The 23,389-nt window shown below is 31.7% G+C and overlaps 3 protein-coding genes across 4 annotated transcripts; 2 read left to right on the forward strand and 1 right to left on the reverse strand.

Moving 5' to 3' along the window:
- The first annotated feature begins 1,831 nt into the window (after nucleotides 1-1,831).
- Nucleotides 1,832-6,965, forward strand: LOC109792605 (uncharacterized). Its single transcript, XM_083073979.1, has 3 exons — nucleotides 1,832-3,127; nucleotides 3,208-4,982; nucleotides 5,087-6,965. The coding sequence occupies exons 1-2, from the start codon at nucleotides 1,836-1,838 to the stop codon at nucleotides 3,347-3,349; spliced, it is 1,434 nt and encodes a 477-aa protein (XP_082930105.1). The 5' UTR covers nucleotides 1,832-1,835; the 3' UTR covers nucleotides 3,350-4,982; nucleotides 5,087-6,965.
- Nucleotides 4,368-11,075, forward strand: LOC109794924 (uncharacterized). Its single transcript, XM_083073212.1, has 10 exons — nucleotides 4,368-4,476; nucleotides 4,569-4,770; nucleotides 4,853-4,982; nucleotides 5,065-5,388; nucleotides 7,670-7,742; nucleotides 8,486-8,604; nucleotides 8,686-8,792; nucleotides 8,885-8,972; nucleotides 10,185-10,286; nucleotides 10,371-11,075. The coding sequence occupies exons 1-10, from the start codon at nucleotides 4,368-4,370 to the stop codon at nucleotides 10,824-10,826; spliced, it is 1,710 nt and encodes a 569-aa protein (XP_082929338.1). The 3' UTR covers nucleotides 10,827-11,075.
- A 4,284-nt stretch (nucleotides 11,076-15,359) lies between these two features.
- On the reverse strand, nucleotides 15,360-22,157 carry LOC109793487 (disease resistance protein RML1B). 2 transcript variants are annotated; one of them, XM_020352954.3, is made up of 6 exons: nucleotides 21,483-22,157; nucleotides 18,876-19,998; nucleotides 18,440-18,712; nucleotides 17,682-18,338; nucleotides 16,747-17,428; nucleotides 15,360-16,015 (listed from the first exon to the last, which is right to left on the reverse strand). In XM_020352954.3, the coding sequence occupies exons 1-6, from the start codon at nucleotides 21,974-21,976 to the stop codon at nucleotides 15,486-15,488; spliced, it is 3,759 nt and encodes a 1,252-aa protein (XP_020208543.3). In that variant the 5' UTR covers nucleotides 21,977-22,157; the 3' UTR covers nucleotides 15,360-15,485. The 2 variants fall into 2 exon arrangements, with proteins under 2 accessions (XP_020208543.3, XP_020208542.3); XM_020352953.3 differs by having other exon boundaries at nucleotides 15,360-16,027.
- Nucleotides 22,158-23,389: the final 1,232 nt, after the last annotated feature.

Raw genomic sequence — 23,389 nt, forward strand, 5'->3', positions numbered from 1 at the left:
CTACTCATCTTTGAGTTTATTGTCTTTTGCAATGATGTTGCTCTTTGTTGAGTTTCTTTTATTCATGAATTACACTCAATTTTTGGCATTCTTTTTGGATAAATTGTAAATATATATATATATATATATATATATGATAATTTACTCCTAATTAGGAAGAATCAAGTTCATATTAAAAAGATAGAAGAATAGTAGAAAATTTATGATGATTTCCTTCCTTTTTGCAGAAAAATTAGGAAGACAAAGTTTGACAACCATAGCTGTGGTTCTGGAACTATAGCTGTGGAAATTTGGGGAGAAATCAGAAGGTCAAAAAGTTACAGCTATAGCTATGGTTCTACAGCTATAGCTGTGGAAATCTGGAATGCAAATTTGAGGGGTCCAGAAACTTGAAGCTAAAGTTGTGAGCTCACAGCTAAAGCGACGGAGCACTAAGGATCAAGAGAGAGCACCAGAGAGCACCAGAGAGTTGTTGGGGTTATTTTATGGTATTTGTCTGAGGAGATATTTTATGAGAGTTATTATTATAAGGTTATTACACAAGCATACTCTACAATGATGAAATATTGTCCGCTTTGGGTCTTAGCCCTCACGGTTTTGCTTTTGGTCATCACCCAAAAGGTCTCTCTATCATTGAAGTATGTTTGTGCTATATAAGTTGTTATTTCTTGTCTTATTTTATCGATGTGGGACTTGTTTGTATCCCAACAAGAGTCACAGCCATAGTTGTGAAATTCACAGCTACAACGTTGGAGGTTCCTTAAGCTTGAAAGAGTTTCTACACACTACAAGAATTTCGCGGATTAGCGAGGGATATAAATCCAAGCTATTTCCTCGCTAATTAGCGAGGGACTGGCGAGGAATACAGGTCCTCTCTAATCGCTCGCTAATTAGTGAGGAAATAGCTTTGATTTATATCCCTCGCTAAATTCCCTCACTAAATAGGATCATTTTGCGGCCAACCTTCATCTCCTCGCAAATCTGTCGCTAAAGCTAGTGCTTATTTAGCGAGGAACTTATGCCCTCGCAAATCCCTAGCAAATCCCTCGCCAAATTATGAGCCAAAATATAAAAATGAATTTTTCATCTAGCGAGGGAGTTTTCTTGTCGCAAATCCCTCGCTAATGAGTTATAAGTATAGCCCTCGCAAATGCCTCGCAAATCCGTCGCAAATTAGTGAGGGAAAAGGTTTTTCACTAATCCCTCGCAAATAAGATATTTCATTGCTAGTAGAATTTGAAATTCAAGTATTTGTAAAATTTCTTGAAATAGTATAATTTCAAATTCTCCCAAAAAAGTAAGAATTTGAAATTTCTCATATTTTTTTCTTTTTATTTTACTTATATATATATTTTATCTTATTTGTTATCTCTTCATTTTTTTTAATTATTGAATATTTGAAAATATTTTTAAAATTATTAAATATTATCTAATATTAATTTTAAAAGTTATTAAATATTATCTAACATTATCTATTAAATAAAACTATTGATTAAAAAATAAAGTATACAAATTTTTAGACTTAATTTATTGAATAAGAAATTCAATTTATAACGTAATTATATTCATTAAATAACTCTTTTAAGAGTTACTTTTGATATAACTGAATTTTCACTCATATATATTTTTTAAAACACACACACACACACACACACACACACACACACACACACACACACATATATATATATATATATATATATCATCATAAATTTTAAATATAATTTATATGTTTACAATATGAATTTAGTCCGTATATATTTTGTTTTCTTAATTATGATAATTTAAAATATTTTTGTTTATTTTGATTTATATATGACTTTCCAGCATATGGAATGTTATCTGGTTGGATCACTCATGGGAGACTTGCTTGCCCCTATTGTATGGAGCATAGTAAATCATTTTATCTGAAACATGGAAGGAAATGTTGTTGGTTTGATTCTCATCGTCAATTATTGCCCATTGATCATCAATTTCATCATGATCGACACTCTTTTAAGAAGTCAACAGTGGTAAAATATTTACCTCCACAAGAATTTAATGGCATGGATGTCTTAAATATGGTGAATCAACTTCATTCTATCACTTTTGGCTTGAAGGCACCCAAACAACAACAACCTGGCTTTGGTACAAGGCATAATTGGGTGAAGAAAAGCATGTTCTGGGAATTACCTTATTGGTCCACTAATCTAATACGACACAATTTGGATTTCATGCATGTTGAAAAAAATGTGTTTGACAATATCTTCAACACTATCATGGACATAAAGGGAAAGACGAAAGACAATGCAAATGCAAGAGCTGATTTGAAAGATATTTGTAAACGCCCAAGTTTAGAGTTGATATTTGAGAATGAAATGTATAAAAAGCCAAAGGTGACATATGTCTTGAATGATAATCAAAGAAAGAAAGTGTGTGAGTGGATAAAACAATTAAAATTTCCAGATGGATATGCATCTAACATATCACGTTGCATTAATATAGATGAAGGAAAGATATATGGAATGAAAAGTCATGACTGTCATGTTTTTATGCAAAGACTAATTCCTTTGGTATTTCGTGATATGTTGCCAAAGCCAATATGGGGAGTATTAACAGAACTCAGCTTGTTTTTCAAAGAAATTTGTGCACATGAGATACGTACTTCTGTCATGGACAATGTTAAGGTTTCCATTATTGAAATAATTTGCAAGGTTGAAAAGATTTTCCCGCCAGCATTCTTTTATTCCATGGAACATTTAATTGTGCATCTCCCTTATGAAGCCAAGGTTGGAGGACCAGTGCAGTACAGATGGATGTATCCATTTGAGAGGTGCATGTTGTACTTGAAAAAGAAGGTTCGAAATAAAGCAAGGGTTGAAGGATCCATTTGTGAAGCTTATATTGTGGAAGAAATTTCTAATTTTGCTTCTATGTACTTTGATCCAACTATACAAACAAGACACACTCAAGTTCCTCGAAATGATGATGGTGGTGAAGATGCCAATGGTGATGATAAGTTGTCTATTTTTAAATACCCATGTCGTCCTATTGGCAAGGGTCAAAAAATAATATTAACAGATAAAGAGCTTGAAATTGCTGAGACATATGTTCTTGTAAATTGCAAAGAAGTGGAACCTTATCTCCAGTAAGTTTGCTCCCTAATTTCTTAATTTTGGTAGTTCATAGTGAAATTAGTTTTCTTATTAAATTTATTATATGTATTAGACAATTTGAGGATTCGCTAAAGGAAACAAATCCCAATATTGATGAGGATGAAATAGTGGAAACTCGCGATAAAAACTTCAGTAAATGGTTGAAACATCAAATGAGTCAACTTACTCATAAATGTATACAATGTTCTTTTTAACGTTCATAATATATACTAAGTGATGCAACCATTTTTTCTCTTTGAAATCATTTACAGGTAAGTACAAATCAAGTTGATGATCAAATGATTAAAGAGATAAGTTATGGTCCATCTAAATTTGCAACTTCTTTTAATGGCTTAATAGTTAATGGATATAGATTTCATACTGACTATGGACATAATAAAGCCACCATGAATAGTGGGGTATGCGTTCGGGGAAATATATATGGTGAGAATGATTTAAACTATTATGGAATTGTTGAGGATATATTAGAATTATCATATCTTGGACATCAAAGAGTAATTATCCTATGCTGCCACTAGTTTGACCCAAATGGTGTCACTATTGATGAAAGATATGGGTTGGTTGATATCAAACATAAATCAAAGCTTCAATCAGATGAGCCATTTGTTTTAGCTGAACAAGTACAACAAGTTTACTACACAAGATACCCACAAAGTGGGGGTAGATCTAGTGATGAATGGTGGGCAGCTTGCAAAGTTATACCGAATTTTTATGGCTGAGACATTAAATGATGAATTTGGTGGATCAAATGAGCTAACTTATACTGATTATTACCAAGATGATGGATCCATAAGAGCACACCAAAGTGTTATACACGATGAGACGATACCATTGTTTGATGGAATTGCTCCAATGGAAGAAGTAGACAACAATGATATACATCATCCAATGGACAACTTGCATCATGATCACTTCATTGATGATATTGAAGATGATGAGATTGAAGATATTAACGAGTTCATAGATGATGAGGAATTATATGATTCAGAATCTAGTTATGATTAACAACTTGATTTAATATATTCTAAAAGGTTTTAGTTTCAACACATTACACATAATTACTCATTTTTTAGTGTTAAAATAAGAAATAGATAAAAGAGTTTCTAATTGGTACTAGTATTGCCTTATTTGATTACTTGTGGTTCTTTATGACTTTAATTTCCCATATAAATGATCATTTTTTGTTGTTTTAATTTTATGTAGGTAATCATTATGCCAGCTACTCGAGGAAGAGGGCGTCAAGTTAATCAAGCCAATAGTCCTCATCAGCTCACTCAAATTGCTTCGAATCCTCCACCACATGTTTCTCATCACTCACCTCGTACACTTTTAGAATAACATTTTAATTATTAACTCTATATTTATTTAAATGCAATGGATAAAATCTAACTTTTCTTTACTATGTTTGTCTAGGTGATGGATCTACTAGTTCATTAGCTAATGGTGGCGCTACATCAGCTAGTGGTGGACAATCATCTGATACCACCCCCTTGATTACTGGTGGTGAATCAAATACTATCCGAACATCTGATAATCAACAACCTATATGGTGCCTTCAAGTGAAGATTCTAATTGATAGGAGGCAAATAATATCCGTGGTGGCAGTTTCTAAACCGTAAGTAAAATTGAATTTATGAATATGATTAATAGTTTAAATTCATGTTATTGAACTATTTGTGGTTTGAATTGAATTATAGGAAGAGGTTTGCTCAACAATTTGTGACTTGTTATATCATTTCTGAGGTAATGTCAAGGATGCCTTATGCTGCAGATTGTTGGAAAAGTTATTGTCCTGAAATGAAAGAAATGTTATTTAATGATTTTAAGGTAAGTAATTAATCTAATAGTATTATATATTATATCATTATATCAACAACTATTTTTTTTTACTTCAGTTGTATTATTGCAGGAAAAATATCGTTTTGCATCAGAATATGATCGTGTGATGGCGAGGGAAGTTTGGGAAAAAACATGCATGGATAGGTATTCTGATCAATTGTGTAAAGACAGGGATAAAGCAATAAAAGTAGCAAACTCAAGAAATTATGAGGATTTAAGGGCTCACAAGCCTAGAGGGATGAAAGCTGAAATATGGAATGGGTTGATCGACATTTGGAAGATACCAGAATGGCAAAAGAAATCTGTTGCTGGAAGACAAAACAGGGCTGCCCAGCCTGAAGCAATGGTGCACACAGGAGGGTCAAGAAGCTTCGGGCAACACAAAAAAGCTACGGTAATCAAATCATATTGAATTTTGTCAATAATTAATGGGTGATGTTTGCTTTATTCCTATTCTAATATTTGGAATTTGTTACAATTAAAATTGTGTTATTAATGATGTCTTAAAAATCTTTACCGATGGATTTTTTTTAAGTACAATTTTTTTTAATTCTTTAACAAGTTGTGAAAGTTGAGGGTTTTGAAAATTAATGAGTTTCTTTGGTAAATTTCATTACTTACAATTTGTACTGTACTCTTTTTACAAGAGGCACAAGAGAACCGTCCTGTTTCTTATCGTGAAGTGTATAACACTAAAAGAATTTTGCGGATTAGCGAGGAAATTTAGCGAGAGATATAAATCCAAGCTATTCCCTCGCTACTTAGCGAGGGAATAGCTTGGATTTATATCCCTCGCTAAATAGGAACATTTTGCAACCAACCTTTATTTCCTCGCAAATCATCCGCTAAAGTTAGTGCTTATTTAGCGAAGAACTGAGGTCCTCGCAAATTCCTAGCAAATCCCTCTCCAAATTATGACCCAAAATAAAAAAAATGAATTTTTCATCTAGCGAGGAATTTTTCTTGTCGCAAATCCCTCGCTAATGAGTTATAAGTATATCCTTCGCAAATCCCTCGCAAATCCTTCGCAAATTAGTGAAGGAAAAGATGACATTTTTATTGATAAATATAATTTGTATGTTTAATAAATCAATGAATACATTTATTTATATATAAATAAACTTGACGAAAATTTAATGATGTATAAAAATTAGTAATTAATAGAATACTTTATCTTTTTATGCTTGTAAGTGTAAAAGAATTACACTGTCAATCGTAGTTTTTTTTTTTTTTTGTCAGAGAGTATTTTTTTAAAATAGTTTGTAAATGTAACACTCTTTATAAATATCAAATTTAGTTATTTTAAATAGGAATGTATGTTTAAAAATAATCAGACTTAAAAAGAAATATGGTTTTGGAGTATAAAAATGACTAAAATAGCAATAGAACCCATTACTAGTATTTTAGCTTGCAATGCAAAGAAAAAAAACTTTTTTATTTTATATAATTAAAATTTTAGTTAAACAGATATTTTGAATACATAAAAATAAATATTTTATAATATATAAAATTAGTTTTATAATAAAAAATTAAAATTATTGTTATTTAATTTATAAATAAAGATGAAAATAACAGATAAAAAGAAATAGGAGATTAAGAAAACTGCTTAAAAGTATTTTTGTTAGAGAAAAACTAATAAGAATAATTTTATTGAAGTATAGCTATTAAAAAATTGTAATTGAAGAATATATTTTTTTTAAAAAAATACTCTTTCTTTTAAAAATATTTTATAATTTTTTTTAAAAAAAATATCATTTAAGATAATTATTATAAATTTTATATTATTCTATTATTAACGTAATTTCAGTGTTAGTTTAATTCAATGGGCAAATTAATGCCACGTACATTTAAAATTAAAATAAAGGTGTAATTTAAAATTTATTTATACTTTATGACGTGGGACTTTAATAAAATTGTTGAAAGTTGAAACTGAAAAGACAGGCAACAAAAACAAAGACATTTAAAAGAAATAGTTTTCTTTTGATATTTTAATGTGATTATTTTATAATAGTTCGATCATAAATTTAAATTTTATTATAAATATATTTGAATACAAGTTGAAATTGGGTTTATATTTTTTTATTAAAAGTAAGAAATGCTTTTTTAGTAGAAATTTTCTAAATTAAATACTCTTAAATTTGTATTTAAATAAATCTATATCATTCAATTTTTTAATGATTACATATGAGCTAGAAAAAGACAAAAAATAAAAAAAGAATTATTATAACATTTGATTTCTGACTAGATGCTGAAATGTTTGTTTTTTAAGAAAAAATGCACTGAAATTCTCTTAAAAGGTCATTTCTTTTTAAAATATCTCAAGGACAATGACAATTGACAACTGGAGGGATTCAAGACTAGTGAATTACACTTGTATTCAAATCCCTCGCAAGGAACCCTTACTTACTCTTGGAGTGTTGGGTTTCCTCCCTTACTTACTCCGCACCGTTCTTCAATTCCCTTCCCTCTCGTTGAAAGTTGCTCGTTGTTGGTTCTTAGTTCACACATTTCCCCTCCTTTATTCTATTTCTCAATTTTTGGTCATTTATTTTCTTCATATGCATTATTCGTTACCTGAGAGATTCTATTTTCTTCAATCCTTCATTCATTTCAATGGCGGTAGGGTTTCATCTGCTCGCTCCAAACTCCAAATGGGAACATGAATCTCTCCTTAGTGCCATCTTTGGATTTTCGCCTCGTTCCTCTGTCGTGCTGCACCTCTCGCTTTGAATTTCATTGAAACCCGAGGTACGATTTTCCTTTCATTGTACAAGGCTTTTCACTCTGTTTTCCGATTATTATTGATTTTTTCCTTCAATATTCTCTAATCATGATTATTTATTTCTCTTTTCCTAGTTGGAGTTTTGTTGCTGATTTATTTGGTATTCTGATATTTAATTTTAATTCTTACTTTGAAAAATCATAAACATTGGTAAAAAACTGAATCTGAATTATTTAATGTTCGTTAGTGGTAGTAGTCATTCTGTTATTTGGCTTGCACTTTTCTTTCCTTTGGGAGATTTATCAGAACAAGTCATTTTATGATAGATGCCAATTTTTGATTTATCTGATATTATCTTTTTTACTGGTAAGCATATAACTGATACAATATAACACATGGAAACTAAATGATGTTCTTAACTCCTAATATTTGGGTTTAGCTGCAACTTGCAAAGGAAAACATATTGGAATCCACACATGTTTGGTCTTTTAGATTGATTGCAGGCCAAGATGCCATTATTCCAACCTTTTTGTATATCTATGTTTCTCCTTTTGTTTTTGGCGGGCAAAAGAGAACATGTATGTCTTTGGTGGTGTTGTGTCAATGCTTTCACTCTTCTGTCGTACCGTTGTTGTCCCCCTTGTTGTCTTGTATATGTCATGCTCAATGCTCAATTTTTGCACTTTAGGAGTTACTTGTAAGTTGCAACAGTTGTTTGTTTTATAGCATCACACTTGTTGCTTTTTTTTTATATATTGCATTGTTGCAGGTAACGTTCTTCTGTTAAGAAACAACTTAAATCTGAGTTCAGATATTGCTGAAGTCTCACAGGAGAAATTGCTTTCATTGGTTGCTGAACGATTAATTGATTCAAATAGTAACGTGAATGTAAGAGTTACATTTGTTATCACCAGTGACATTCACTCTTTTGTGATTCAAGTTGATTTAACATTTTTTCATGTTATGTAGAACAAAGATGCAGGTTATGTTGAAAATCAACAACAGAACATTGCTGATGCAATTGACTTGCTTCCTAGGCTTGCTACTGGCATTGATGTAAATATAAAATTTAGGAGGTCAGTTTTGTAGTTATGCTCATTTCTTTGGCAGTTGTGTGCATTTATCAACAATCTTGAAGTTCTGATAAAAAATTACACATTAATTCCAGAATAGATGATTTTGAATTCACTCGAGAGTGTGCAATATTTGATCTGCTGGACATCCCTTTGTATCATGGCTGGATTGTTGATCCTCAGGTATTTTTTCACCCTCAATCCAAATTAATTTGTTCTGTCATATGAACTCATTGATATGATTGCTGTATTTTGTGGTTCTAAAATCTTTGCATTTTGTTCACGGTATCAATTGGCAACTTGATTATGTTGGCAAGAATTTGGATGCATGTTATCAATTGTGTTGGGTGGGGGGGTTGTTCAACTATCATTATATATTTATGATTTCTCTTCTATTTTTTGTAGCGAGTATTTATTAGAGATATTATTAGCTTATCTAAAAATAATTTCAAGGTACTACTGGTGTATAACTCAGTTGAGTAGGTACATGAATGTCAAATATAGTCCCTATTCTGTGTAATAAGTTATGTAGTTCTGCAGTGCTGCTTCTATTTTGATGTTGCGGTTTTAAAATCTCTAAGGTGGAATTTAATTTTAGAAAAGTTAGTTTGTATTATCTTTAACACAAGGCAAGGGTGGTGGTTCGGGTATTGACTCGGGTCGACCCCTTGTCTGCTCTACTAGTAGCAGAAGAAAAAACAAAAGAGAATAGAAATATGGCAAAACAAAAAGGAACAAAATTGTGTTTCTGGTTAGGTATATTTAATTATTATATGTTTATCTTTTTTTTTTTTATTTCTATTGACTTGGGAGTTTGCTAGAATTGGATCTAGTTTGTTGCATATCATCAAATCAATAATTTGTTTTCATTTTTTGAGAATTAATTAAGTTCGTACTCTTTTTCCGTTTCTTGATTTTAGTAATTTTCCGTGTCCTTAATTTGTTTGATAAATATTTTAGTTATTGGATGTAATAGATACGTGACTATCAAGTATAATTTATTTTAATAAGATAGTGATTCTTATAGGTGCTGTTATTTATTTTAATTATTTTTTTTTTATATAATTTATCGGTAACTATCAAGTATAATTTATTTTTACTCAAATCTGCAGTTTATTGTTACTCAAATCTGCAGTATATAAAATTGGTATTCATAGTCAATACTTTTTCTATTAATATTGACAATTCATTTTTATGTTAAGCTCTGTCATAATATGTTATAATTGTATGATAAATGGCTTTTGGTTCTTTGTAATATGCTTGGCTAATTATACTTGATAAAAATTTCTTTTGTATCATAAATATTGTAACTTTATACTATTATGTTTTTATTGATTGTGGTTTATTAATTAAATGTGTTTATGTATTTATCTTAAATTGCATATTATTTCACAGGAAGCAGAGCATAAACGTCCTATTTCTTATGGTGAATTGTACAACAAAGTTCATAAAAGAAAAGATGGTGAATATGTCTCTAACAAAGCCAAAAATTTCATTGTAAGAGTGTGTATATATTTTTAATGTAAAAATTAAACATTGTTTATCTATTACTATATATAACTTGATACATTTTTTTTGTAGGAATCATATGAAAATGCTATGGCTGAAAAGTATGGGGAAGACGCATCAAAGCATCCTATAGTTGACACTGATGTTTGGACACAAATTTCTGGTGAAAATAAGAAAGGTAGAATCCACGGCATGGGTCATAACTTAGATCTTAGCATTACTATGCATGGTTCATCTTCAACTGTTGTAGGTCCCTCTACCACACCTGTTAGAGAAGACATCACTACATTAGCTACACAAATGTCTCAAATGCAAGAACAGATGCAGTCACAATTGAATCTACAAACACAATCCCAAATGCAATTGCAGACACAACTACAAGCACAGATGGAGGCACAAGCACAATATATGCAGGCACAATTGAAGGCACAAGCTGATATGGAAGCACAAATGCAGGCACAAATGCAGGCACAAATGAAGGCACAAGCAGAAATGCAAGCACTTTTGCAACAACAAATGCAGGAATAAATGCAGGCACAAATGCAGTTTTTGAGGAAAGAGATATTACCTGCCTTAAAGATGCCATCACCATCATCAATCAAAAAACTTGGGAAGAATCAAGAATGAAAATGTTGAATTCTAGTTTTTTTTTATTTACATTAGCATTGTTAACTCACTTGAAGAGTTTTATTATATTAGTTGGTATTGAGTATTTTTATTATGTTAGTTGGTACTGAATATTTTTATTATGTTGGTAATTCAAAATTGTTTTAGTTAGCCTTTAGTATTTTTATTTTATTTGATGCAAGTTGATGACACAATAATATATTTGATATGCAAAATACAGGTACTACAATCTTGATATCAAAACAAAACAATTATGATAGTTATAGTATGAAAAATGCAGGTAAAGATGAATATATGAATATTAAAAATAAAATTGCGACAAAATAGTGAGGGATTAGTGATGATAACCAAAATATAACAGTAAGGGATCTGCTAGGAAATAGCGAGGCATATCATGTGAAAGACAAAATAGTGAGGGAAAAAAGAGCAAATAGCTAGGAAAATATAGCGAAAGAATAGCGAGACAATTGCTAGGGAAATATTGCGAGGGAAATATTGCGAGGGAATAGCGAGATAATTGCTAGGGAAGTATTGCGAGGGAATAGCGAGATAATTGCTAGGGAAATATTGCGAGGGAATAGCGAGAGAATTGCTAAGGAAATATTGCGAGGGAATAGCGAGATAATTGCTAGGGAAATATTGCGAGGGAATAGCAAGAGAATTGCTAGGGAAATATTGCGAGGGAATAGCGAGAAAATTGCTAGGGAAATATTGCGAGGGAATAGCGAGACAATTGCTAGGGAAATATTGCGAGGGAATAGAGAAGGGTCTGCGAGGGATATTCAGGGAGGGAATTGCAAGGCCTTAGCTAAGAAATGTAGCAAGGGAATAGAGAGGGGTTTGTGAGGGAACATTAGCGAGGGATTAGCTACAAATTAGAGAGGGATATTTTGCGACCCCTTAGCGAGGGAATAACGGGGAAGCTTGATCGCAAATTAGCGAGCAAATAGTAAGCGTCCTTAATATAATTAGTGAGGACCTTAGCGAGGGATTAGCGACAAATTTTGCAAGGGATTGGCGACGGATTAAATCCCTCGCTAATTAGCTACCTGTATTTAGCGAGGGAATGGTCTCTCGCAATTTCATCACTATTCCGTCGCAAAACTGATTAGCGAGAGATTAGAGAGGAAATAGCGAGGGAATAGTCCCTCGCTAATATGTAATTTTCTTGTAGTGTAACAAAGTTCACAAAAAAATGATGGTGAATTTGTCTCAACTAGGGCAAAGAAATTTATTGTATGTTATTTTATATTTTAAGATTGATTATATACTTTTTTAACCTCTTACTATTTCACTTATTTTTTTTTTGTTTTTTATTTGTAGGAAACATATGAAGAATCAATGACACAAAAATATGGAGAAGACACTTCATCTCATCCTGTAATTGATTCTGATCTTTGGTTAAAAGTTGCAGGTGAAAACAAGAAGAAAAGAGTGCATGGCATGGGACATAGCTTGGATCTTGGAACTAGTAGCTCTACCCAAGCTTCATCTCCAGAGGTTGCAGGTTCCTCTACAAATCTTACGCCTATGACAGAAGAACGGGTCACTGCAGTTATAAATAATGCACTGGCCTCTTTTTTGCAAACACAAATACTAGAGATGATGAGGCAAATAATTCAAGCAGTTCAACCACCAACAACACCATCAACCAACTAACATAGGGAAGATCAAGGACGAGATGATGATTTTACTAGCTTAGGTTGATTACTATTTAGGATGACTCATTATTTGGCTTTTCTTTTTGTAAGACATTAATTAGTTTAGGTTTCTTTAAGATAGTATGCACAAGTTGGATTTTGTAAGACATTTAACAATTTGGTTTTGTAAGAGATATTGTTACATGCAACTTTTATTTTAAATCATGTCGAATTGAAAAAAAAATATGTAGTTGATTTAGATTTATTTAAAATATCAAATTAAGTGGCATATTTACAGGGATTCATGAGAGAATAATGTATATATAGATAAATTAGGAAAGCGAGATATTAGCGAGGGATTCGCGAGGAAACTCAAAAGATATGTTGTGAAGGTTTCGCGAGGGATTAGCGTGGTATTCACGAGGGAATTCAATCCATATACTTTGATGGATTTGCATGGGATTAGCAAGGGATTTGCGAAGGACATATTTGCGAGGGTTTAGCGAGGAATTTGCGAAGGACATATTTGCGAGGGTTTAGCGAGGGATTTGCGAGGGACCTCAATTGATATATTGCTTCAGAGTTGCGAGGAATTAGCGACAATATCGCGAGGGATAATTGCGACGGAATGGCGAACGATTAGTGAGGAAATAATTAAATAATATTTTGCGATGGAATGGCGACAAAGTAGCAAAGGATATCTTGCGAAGGTTTTGCGACGTTTTAGCGAGGAAATATTAAATACAATTAGCGAGGGAATTTAGGTTCTACATTTGCGAGGCGGCAATGAAGAATTAGCGGCACAAGTTTGCGACGGACTAGTGAAGCTGGTTGCGAGGGAAAAACGAAGGAATATAGCGAGGGAATTGAGAGGGATATGCATCCGTCGCTAATTAGCGACTTGAATTTAGTGAGGGAATGATCCCTCGCAAATCCCTCGCTAGTCCCTCGCCATTCTGTTTAGCGAGGGATTTGCGAGGGATCTTTCCCTCTCTAATTCGCAATTTTCTTGTAGTGACAGCTGCAGCTATGAAGCTTACTTCACCTCGAAAGAGTTTTCACAGCTATAGCTGTGAAACTACAACTGCAATAGTGGGTTTAAAAATTACAATTCCTCCCCTGTTTTGAAGCTAATATAAAAGGGAAACGAAGGAACTTTTTAGGACATCATAAAACAAAGAGAGAAAAACAGGACTGGGAGCACGAAGAGGAGAAAACAGGGCAGGAGCGAAGATCAGGAAGTTGGATCATTTGGGAAGGAAGATTAACCCCTTTTCTTCATCTTTTACTTTGTAATTTCTTCTTTCACTCTTTTGATCTTGTAATGGCTATGTGTGGCTGAATCCATTGAGGATTGGCTGGATGTAACTACTAACTCTTCTTCTTCTTAAATATATGCATTTTAATCTCATTATTTGTGCTTGATTCTTCACTCAATGCTTGTAGCGGTTTGATCACCCATTGTATGATTTTGGTTTTTGTATCCAGTTGGAAAACGTTTTTGAAAACCCGAAGTGAATCTTGCACCTAACCATCTCTTGTTCTAGGAATATACTTGATTTGGTTAGCTACCCTTGTTCAAGTCATTGTTCTTAATACAAAGTGTTAAACTCAAAACATAGAAGAATCATGTTTTAAGATTGATCACTTTAGGATTCAACTTTGAGGAATCTTGTTGGATTACTAAATGAACATGAAGGTAATGAGATTGAAATCGTATTTATTTTAAGAAGATTTAAGAGTTAGCAAGTGTTCCTGAACCCAATCCTTGCTTCTCATAATTGTTATTACAAATTTTATATTATCATTTTATTTTACATCACATTAACTCATTTGCAATCACATCAATGTCTTTATATAAGTCATTAGAGTAAGAATTATTAAACTCTCAAATCCCTGAGGACGATACTGTATTTCTACAACGAAACTTGGTCCGCTTGTCAAGTGGAGTGTTCACAAAAAATCTCATCACTCTTGCTCTTACAACTAATGTTCCTTTCTGATATAGGAGCATAGATAATTGCTTTGATGGAAGAGATGTTAGCTTTAATAGCACTCAGTTGTTCTCCTAAATCGTCTTTCATTTTCTTAATCCTGTTTAGCTTTTTGTGCAGCTCATTTTCCAAAGCCTTGGATTTGCTGAACTGGTTCTTCTTAGTTTCGAAACCTACTTCTACTTCATCAACTTTATGCGACTCATGCTGTTGAGTGTGGACTCAATTTTCTCATGCTTCAAAGCAATCCCTGGTTGGATGAGTGAACTCCCTTGAAAGTTCTGATATCAGTGTTCGCATTTTGCCTTTGCTTCAAAGTGCTATTTCAATATCAGAATTCATTGGATAGAAAAAGCGATATTCTACATTGATCATAAATATATGGTCATTCTCAAATGCAGAATGTATTACGCCTACAGTAACAAGATGTTGACTTTATTTGGTACTCTGTACGTGTATGACATGAATTTTGCAGTACCATGCTTAAGAGAACCACGTAAACAAATAGCGTTGATTGTAACAAAGAAATTGAAGTTTACGCGGAAAGGAAACTCCACACACAGAGAGGGCAATTCATTTCGAAACCAAAAGCATGGAGAGTTTCCTTTTCTAGAGAGGTCAAACCATTCGGGGATTTGTTAAGGCATTTTAGTTCCAGACATGTTTCTTGTTAAATAGTTTTTTATATGTTTCTCTATGATGCTTATATATGTTAAGTTGCGGTTCATATATTCAGAAACAATGTTCAATTTAATTCAGCATTAGAATCATTATTTAATCATAAAACACTCTCAAATCAATAGAAGCATTCAATGGTTCATAGAATTTCATTAATCAAATGAAGAACAATACAGACAATCACCATCATATACAAAAAGTAGTACTTTATCCTATGAGAAAATCAAATTTTGTGCCCCTCTAATCTTCTAATTTTCTCCCTTTTTTTCCTCAATCTTCTTAGATTGTGAAGATTGTCCAGAAGAAATAGTGGAACCAGTGGAAGGAAAGGGTCTTGCTGTTGGGGCAAAAATGGGCAAGACTTCTGTGTTGAACCAATGGAAGAACTGGTTCTGTCTTTCTTGAAGAGTGGCCACATTATTGAAAAGCATCTCCTGATCTGTCCTTATTTTCTTGACTACTTTCTCTATTGATATCTCAGAAGTTGGTGCTTTTCTTTTGGTTTCAGAATCAGCAATATACTGTGGCAGAAATGGTGTTGCATCTTGTGAAATTGGAGGAGCTTGTTTCATGATTTCTCCATGTTGATGCTCAGAGGGATTAGCATATGCTTCTGCTAGTTGATCTAATTCTCCTGCTGCCATATGATGACCATCTTGCATGTTAGCATCATTTTTTTTGTTACCCTCACAAGCTTCAACCATCACCACTTCCTTGTTCTGACATGAGATGGCTGCTTCATCTATTGAGACTTCCAGAATCTCAGTTCTCTCAGAACCTGAACACAACCCTTTATTTAGAAAAAAATTTTATCAGAAGCAGTATGTTTGGGAGAGATTTAATCTTCCCATTTCAGCTGTTATTTTGGCCAAAAGCTGTTTATACAAAAAAAAAAATTAAAAAAGCTGAACAAATTAAATATATTAACAACTGTTTTTTTTTTCAGAAAAATAAGTTATTGTTGTAAAATTAAAATTTTGAATCTTATTACTTTTCAATATATTTTTTTCTTTTTAAGTTGGTTTAGAAATTAAGTTTTGGTTGTATCTACATGAAATTAAATATTATTTTTTTTATAAATAAATTTATCCAAATAAAATCTTATTTCCATTATAATAAGTTATAATAATAAATAATTATTCATATAATCAGTTATTGATGTATAATTTAATTTTCAAAACCTTTTCGAATACACTTTTTAAGAGTGTCCGGAAAAGATTATTTTCCAAGATTCAACTATTTTTTTTTTTTTTTTGAAAAAAAAATCTATTTGTAAAATATGGTGATTGTTTGGGACAAAAATTTATATTTGTAAACATTTTTTTTCTTTTGAAAAATAAACTGTTTTTTTAGAAGGAGAGAGATTTTAGAAATTAACTGATGTTAATTTTAAGTTTTGAGAAAACTTATTTTATTTTTTATTTTTATTTTTCTCACTTGAAAGTCCTTCAAGACTATGAGAAATTTACCCAAATGAAAACAAGAGAAGGACAAAAGGCATTTTTTTACCTTGGCCATTTGGATAGTGAATAGTGCACACCTGTGAATCTGAATTGCTAGACTCATAATTCAAAGGTTGTTCCCCAATTTGATAGGGCTTGAGTAATGCTAGTGATTGGTTCTTTACTTGTATATCAGGTTCCTCACCAGGCAACAAAAGTTGATTTCCCACATGTCTTGTATTATTGGTATTGGGAGGATAAGGATCTGTGAACCGAACATCCTCCATTCTACAAAATGCCCGGTTTACATGAACTCCAATACATTTGATTAATTCCAATCTAAGTGAATCATTTTCCGACGGTGTTATCACAAACGAAATACTCCCATAAATCCACTCATTTGTGTTAATTGTTCTTCTACTGTGGTTATCCATTGGATGCTTAAAAAAACTTTCAAGATTGAACATCAATACATGGTCATTCTCAACATCCCGCCAGTCTATATACACAGAAGCGGGAGAAGAAACACGCACGTGAACATCATTGATTCTAACTAAATAAATTAATTTCAAAACAAAACGAAGCTCGGTATTCTCACAAACTCCTAGAACACCACCGCACACAGTGAAAGATGGCAATTTATTACGAAACCAGAAACGTAGAGAGTTTCCGTAGGTAGAGTGGTCAAACCATTCTGGGACCTGATGACCTGGCAAAGCATATAGTCGTATTCCAGAAGAATTAATTGCCTGTCAAACATGCCATTTTGTGAGTTTGGAAAACAACATAACTAAGAAGAGTACTAGTGCTCTAGCAACACACTATTACACATCCTCTTTTGTTAATTGAAATTCATGTCCATATTACTAATTTGGTGATGAGAATTAGTCAATGAGAAACAAGCGCGCAAATTTATCAACAGGAGAGAGTGTTAGTTTGAGATACGTTGTTTGCATTTTTCAAACAAGTAATTGTGGAGACAATTATAGAAGAGAGACTAACCCGTCTGACTAACATGTTTAAAGTTGATGAATCTACTTCCACAAGACTGTTTTCTGCCGAGAGTCTAGTCATGTTTGGCGGAAGGCCTCTTATTTCTCGAAGCTTCTTGCAGTTATACAGACTTAGATAATCCAATGAGTGACACTCTTCAATGCATGCAGGAATGATTGTCAAACTTGATTCATCTAACCATAATTCTTTCAAATAGGGAAATAATTTTGGCAGCATTTGAACGACATTGGAACGCCCATTAATTTCAAGCATTTTGCATCTATTCATGGATAAGATTTGAAGGCCTTTAAGATTCTGCATTGAACGTGGCAGATTTTTTATGGAAGTTCCGTCCAAGTCAACATATTTTAGTTTCTGCATTGGTGCCAATATTTCGGGCAACATAACAAGACTACTGCAATCCTTAATGCAAAGATGTTCAAGAGATGTCAACTTTATGCGACGTGGGAAAATCACGAGTTTGGTACATCCTTCAGCACATAACCATCGAAGATTATGTAAAAATCCTAATGAATCATGAATTTTAATCAAATTTGTGCAATCAGCGAGACATAATTCTGTCAAATTGGGAAAACCAGACATGTCTGGAACTCGTCTTATGTTCTTACAACCTTTAAGAACCAACTGTCTCAACATCTTCGAATTCTGCAAAATAGTAAGTCTTCATTAATATCTTCAAGAGTCAAGTTAGAGTGTATAACAAAAAAACTATAAATGTTTCATCACTTATAAATAATTAGACATGCCTCAAGTGGTTTGTCCCATCGAAAGCAACTGTATGACAAGTTGAGTATGACAAGATTCTTCAAATGAAAATTAGATGGTAAAGAAGCTCCAGGGTATCCCCACCATTCCAGCACCCTCAAACTGTTTGGGAGATCCTTAGGCATTCTAAGAGAGGCAACACTACTTTTTACGAGCATCATTTGTAGATTTTTCATTTTTCTATACACCGTTTGATTCCATTGAACTTTTAGATCTTTTGGCATGTCTAACATCAGGACTTCAATTTCATTTTCCTGTTAAGCCAAATGGAACAACAAAGTTATAATTTATTTGTTATAATCATTGTACTGGTTCCTATTAACAAGGGTTAAAAATCATAAAATATTGTACAAATTCAACTAATAATGATGAGTGGTAAAAGAAATGGAAATGCATGGATATATGATTCTTACATACCGTGTTTTTGTCCAAAGCACGAACAATGTCCTCACAAAACCACAACCTATTTCTTTTCTCTGGAAAATTTGATTGTTCTCTAACCATTTCTTTTCCCATAGATCGAACCAAGTCATGCATTATCATAATTTGATCATTACATTTTCTAGAAAATGAATCAATATTTATCAGAGATTTTTCTTGAAGCACTCTAATACCGAATTTTGGTTGAAAGCCTCTTGCCTCAAGCATATTTGTAACATCTCTTAGAGTGTATCCACTAAAGAAGCAAGCTATGTCAAGAAATATTTCTCTCTCATTAGTATCCAAACTATCATAGCTAACTCTAAGAATTTCCTGAATATCTCTATTTGGAAATCTCTCATATGTTTTTAACACAGAATCCCATTCTTCATCTAATGTTTTATCCACAAAGTTTGAGCCTATTATTTCCAAAGCCAAAGGAAGGCCACCGGCACAATATAATGCACGCTTTATGAATTCCATTTTATTTGGGTCATCTTTTTTGTTTTTAAAAGCTTTCCATCTAAACAATTCAAGAGATTGAATAAAATTCAATTTTCCAACCTCGTATAAGTTTTTGATTTCATGAGTATCTAACAAACGTTTATCCCTTGTTGTTATAATGATGATACTACCAGGGCCAAACCAATTCAGTCCTCCAGCAGTTGCTTGTAATTGTTCTTTTTTGTCAATATCATCAAGAACAAGAAGGACTTTCTTTCGACAGAGTCTTTTTTGTAGTGTTGGAATTCCTCGATGTACATCTCCCAACTTGATATCTCTTTCCTCAACTAATTCAGAAAGTATTGTCTCTTGAATATGCACTAGACCATGCTTAATTGACTTTTCTCTAACATTAGCAAGAAAGCAAGAACCTTCAAATTGATTTGCTCTCAAATTATATATAGCACGGGCAAGCGTTGATTTTCCTATTCCACCCATTCCATGAATCCCAAGCATGATCACTTTGTTATCAAACTGAGCATTCATAAGTTCTTGTATATGTTGCACCCGAGCTTGCAATCCAACAGGATAACAGGCAATATGCAAGAGATGTCGATTAAGTTTACTGGAGATCTCTTCTATGATCTTTTTAATGATCTTACACTCATATTCTCCACTGTCATTAATACAAGTGAAATTAAATTAATGCACCCAATTTATAGTTTGTTTCCACCTCATAATTAGAAACTAATTTAGTGTCATATACTTTTGAGAAAATAAGATTGATACTCCTCAAGGTTTCGAGAAATGGCACATAATTTCCTTTTTCAAAATTTACATCATCCTCCCTAATATGGGATTCCAATGCAATATTTTTTAAATAATTAAGAGTTGTTAATGTAATGTCTTAGCGAGTGTCAGCGAAGTATTTAGTGAGGTATTTATCTAGTGAGGTATTTATCAAACAATTAAGGGGGTGTTTGGTAGAAGAAATTTTTTTCATGTTCGAGAACCATAATTCGTAGGAATTATAATAAATATCAAAATCATGATTTTTACAAATTATTAAAATGAATTTGGTTGGTCATAAAAGTTCTTAAGGATATTTATTATGTTACTCATTAGGAATCAATTATTTTTATTACATTAAATAAGTAAATAAAGATAAATAATATTTTTATTTGAATAAAACTTTTTATTTAACTTGAAAATGTTAGATTCTCATCTATTAGATAGGAATAATTTCATGAAAAACATAAATAAGAAACATTCACAGAAAATAATGTTTTGTAGAGATATTATTTTATAATTAACTAATCAGACATGAAAAACTAATTTTTCTAATTTTAAATTCTGGAAAAAAACAAACAAAAACAATCTTTGTACCAACAGTATCCTAAAGAATTAATGTATGGATAAAAAAAGTAGGAATTGTAAATGCAATATCATGAAACTTTAAGGAGGTATTTAATTGTATATAATTTAGTCTTTTTTTTTTTTACATATGAAAGGTATGTAATATTATGACATATAATAAGAATATTTAACTAGACATTAATTTAAGGAGTTTATAAATTAGTTTTATTAAAATAAATTTATTTGATATTATATATTCTTTATTAATAAACATTTAATATTACACTTTAATATTAGGTTTGAAAATACATAATTTCATTATCATTAAACAATAATTATAATTTTCCTATATGTTTTAACTTTTATTTCTTATTCAAACCTAAACCATTCAAATCACGGAACTTTTCTTAAATAATAAAGAAAAATACTTTTGAGCACATCAAATGTTTTTTTTTTTTTTAAATAATAAGAAACATCAAATGTTGTTAGACACTTATTGAGAGACCTCTTGGTTGACCAAGGGCGTGTGAAGTTTCTGCAATTGTAATCTTTTTATCTTTGGTTATTGGTTATTAATTATCTCAAGGTTAAAAGAAAACACCTATTAAGAGAGAAATAAAAAAGAAAAAATATAAACATAATGGGTGATATATATGATATAATAAGAAAAGAGATAAAAAAAAATGTTAGTAGAGTGTTAATAAAAATAAAAAAATAAATAATTAAAAAGTGTCCAAAACTGGTTTCCCAATAGCAAATTAAACTGGCTGGACACAGTAAATGAGAAATAAAAAGTGGTGTTACCCAATTTTGAAATGCGAACCAGACAAATCAGCGGCTTGATGCAAAGCCATCCTCCATTTTTGCAGCTGCTGAATATCGTCTTTGAATCTTCCACGTTCGTGCTGTGCAAAGGCTTCTCCGAAACACCCTTTTTGATGTCGCACGTGTGATGGATCAACATCATAAAACACTGGCAATATCCACATGTTGTGTTTGGTGTAACACTCTAGGATATGAACAAGCTCATCCAAACAAAATGTTGAGGAGGCATAGTTTTTGGAGAAAACAATGATTGAGATCCTGGATTCTTGTATTGCTTTGCGAAGAGAAGGGTTGATCTCTTCACCTTTACGTAGAGCATCATCATCAAAGAAGGTAAAGATTCCCCTTCGACTCAAAGCACTATATAGATTACCAGTGAAACCATAACGAGTGTCTTCACCTCGAAAACTAAGAAACACATCATAAGTGTATCTCGACATAGAAGTAGAAGAGGCTGATGCATGTTCTGCCATAGTAGATGCCAAAAGAGTATGATTCGAATGAAACTGAGATTGAGGGTAGACGCTCTAATTAATCAGAGTATGAGACCATGCAACGATCAAATGAGAGTTGATTTTAGAAGTCTTCTTTTTTCAATTAAATAAAGGAAAAAAGTATATCACTTCTATCAACCCAGAAGTTTCCGCGTTTGTTCATCACATTTTATGATGCTTTTTTTCAATTTTATCTTGTCTTCTGCATGCGCGTTGGTCCACTATATCACCTTTTTCTTTTTTTATCTTTCATCCTTTCTTCTACGTGTTCCCACCATCTCAGTGATACCTTTATAATTAGGATTCCCTGCGCTAACTTAACATCCATCAATTTATTTTTTTTCACACACCGAAAGACGTAGAATTATTAATTCGATACTTCTCCGCACCTATACACGAAATTGTTAGCAGGTATCTTTTCGCTGTTTGTGACAAGACCTGTAATTATTAAAGAGGAAAGGAATGAAGAAGATGAAGAAAAAAGAGGAGAAAAGATGTATAAGAAAGTATAAAAAAAATAGAGTAAAAATAAAAATTGTTTGTTAGGAGAGAAATAAAAGAGAAAATGGAGTGGAAATTGATTATTTTTATAGATAATTTTATTTAAAATAAATAAATAGGTTATTATTATTATTTAGATAAATATATATTTTTATAATATATTTAAATAAAATAAATATTTTTATTATATTTATTATTATAGTTATATTATTTTAATAAATAAATATAATATTTATGAATAAGTTTCTTTTAAAATATAAATGAAAATTATTTTTTATTATATTTATTTATTGTTATTATTTTTACTTTATTATACATATATATATATATAATAAATAAAAATTATATTCATTATTTATTATTATTATTATTATTATTTAACTTTTTTACTATGTTTTTTTGTTTAACCAATTTCTCCACACTTCTCATTTTAGAAGGAAGTTTTTTTTTGTGTGCGTTTCACAAAAACATCCACACAGTTCCCCTCGATTCTCTTTTATCAAACAATTCTTTTTTTTTTTTTTTTTAATTTTTACACATTTCTCTTGTCTTTTTCACTCTTTTCTATTTCCCCTTTTCCAAACATAACCTTAGTTTCACTTTCATTACAGCATGTTTTTTATAGCTCAGTTTGATTAAATATATTAGGATTGATAATGGAAAAGAGTTTAACATGACCGATTTCTTCAACTCAAAGGCCATAATATACACCAAATATTCTCGCATAGAGACACCCCAGTAAATTGGGGTGGTAAAGAGAAAAATCGACATATATTGCCGTAGTGCATACAATTAATTACCATATTAACATACCATTGTTTCCTATGGAAATTAAGGATTCTTTATATCCGGACTAGCATGACAAATATTTCAATTTAGGTATTTTATGGT

Source organism: Cajanus cajan, chromosome 1 (assembly GCF_000230855.2).
Source record: "Cajanus cajan strain Asha chromosome 1, NIPB_CcT2T_4, whole genome shotgun sequence".
NCBI lineage: Eukaryota > Viridiplantae > Streptophyta > Magnoliopsida > Fabales > Fabaceae > Cajanus > Cajanus cajan.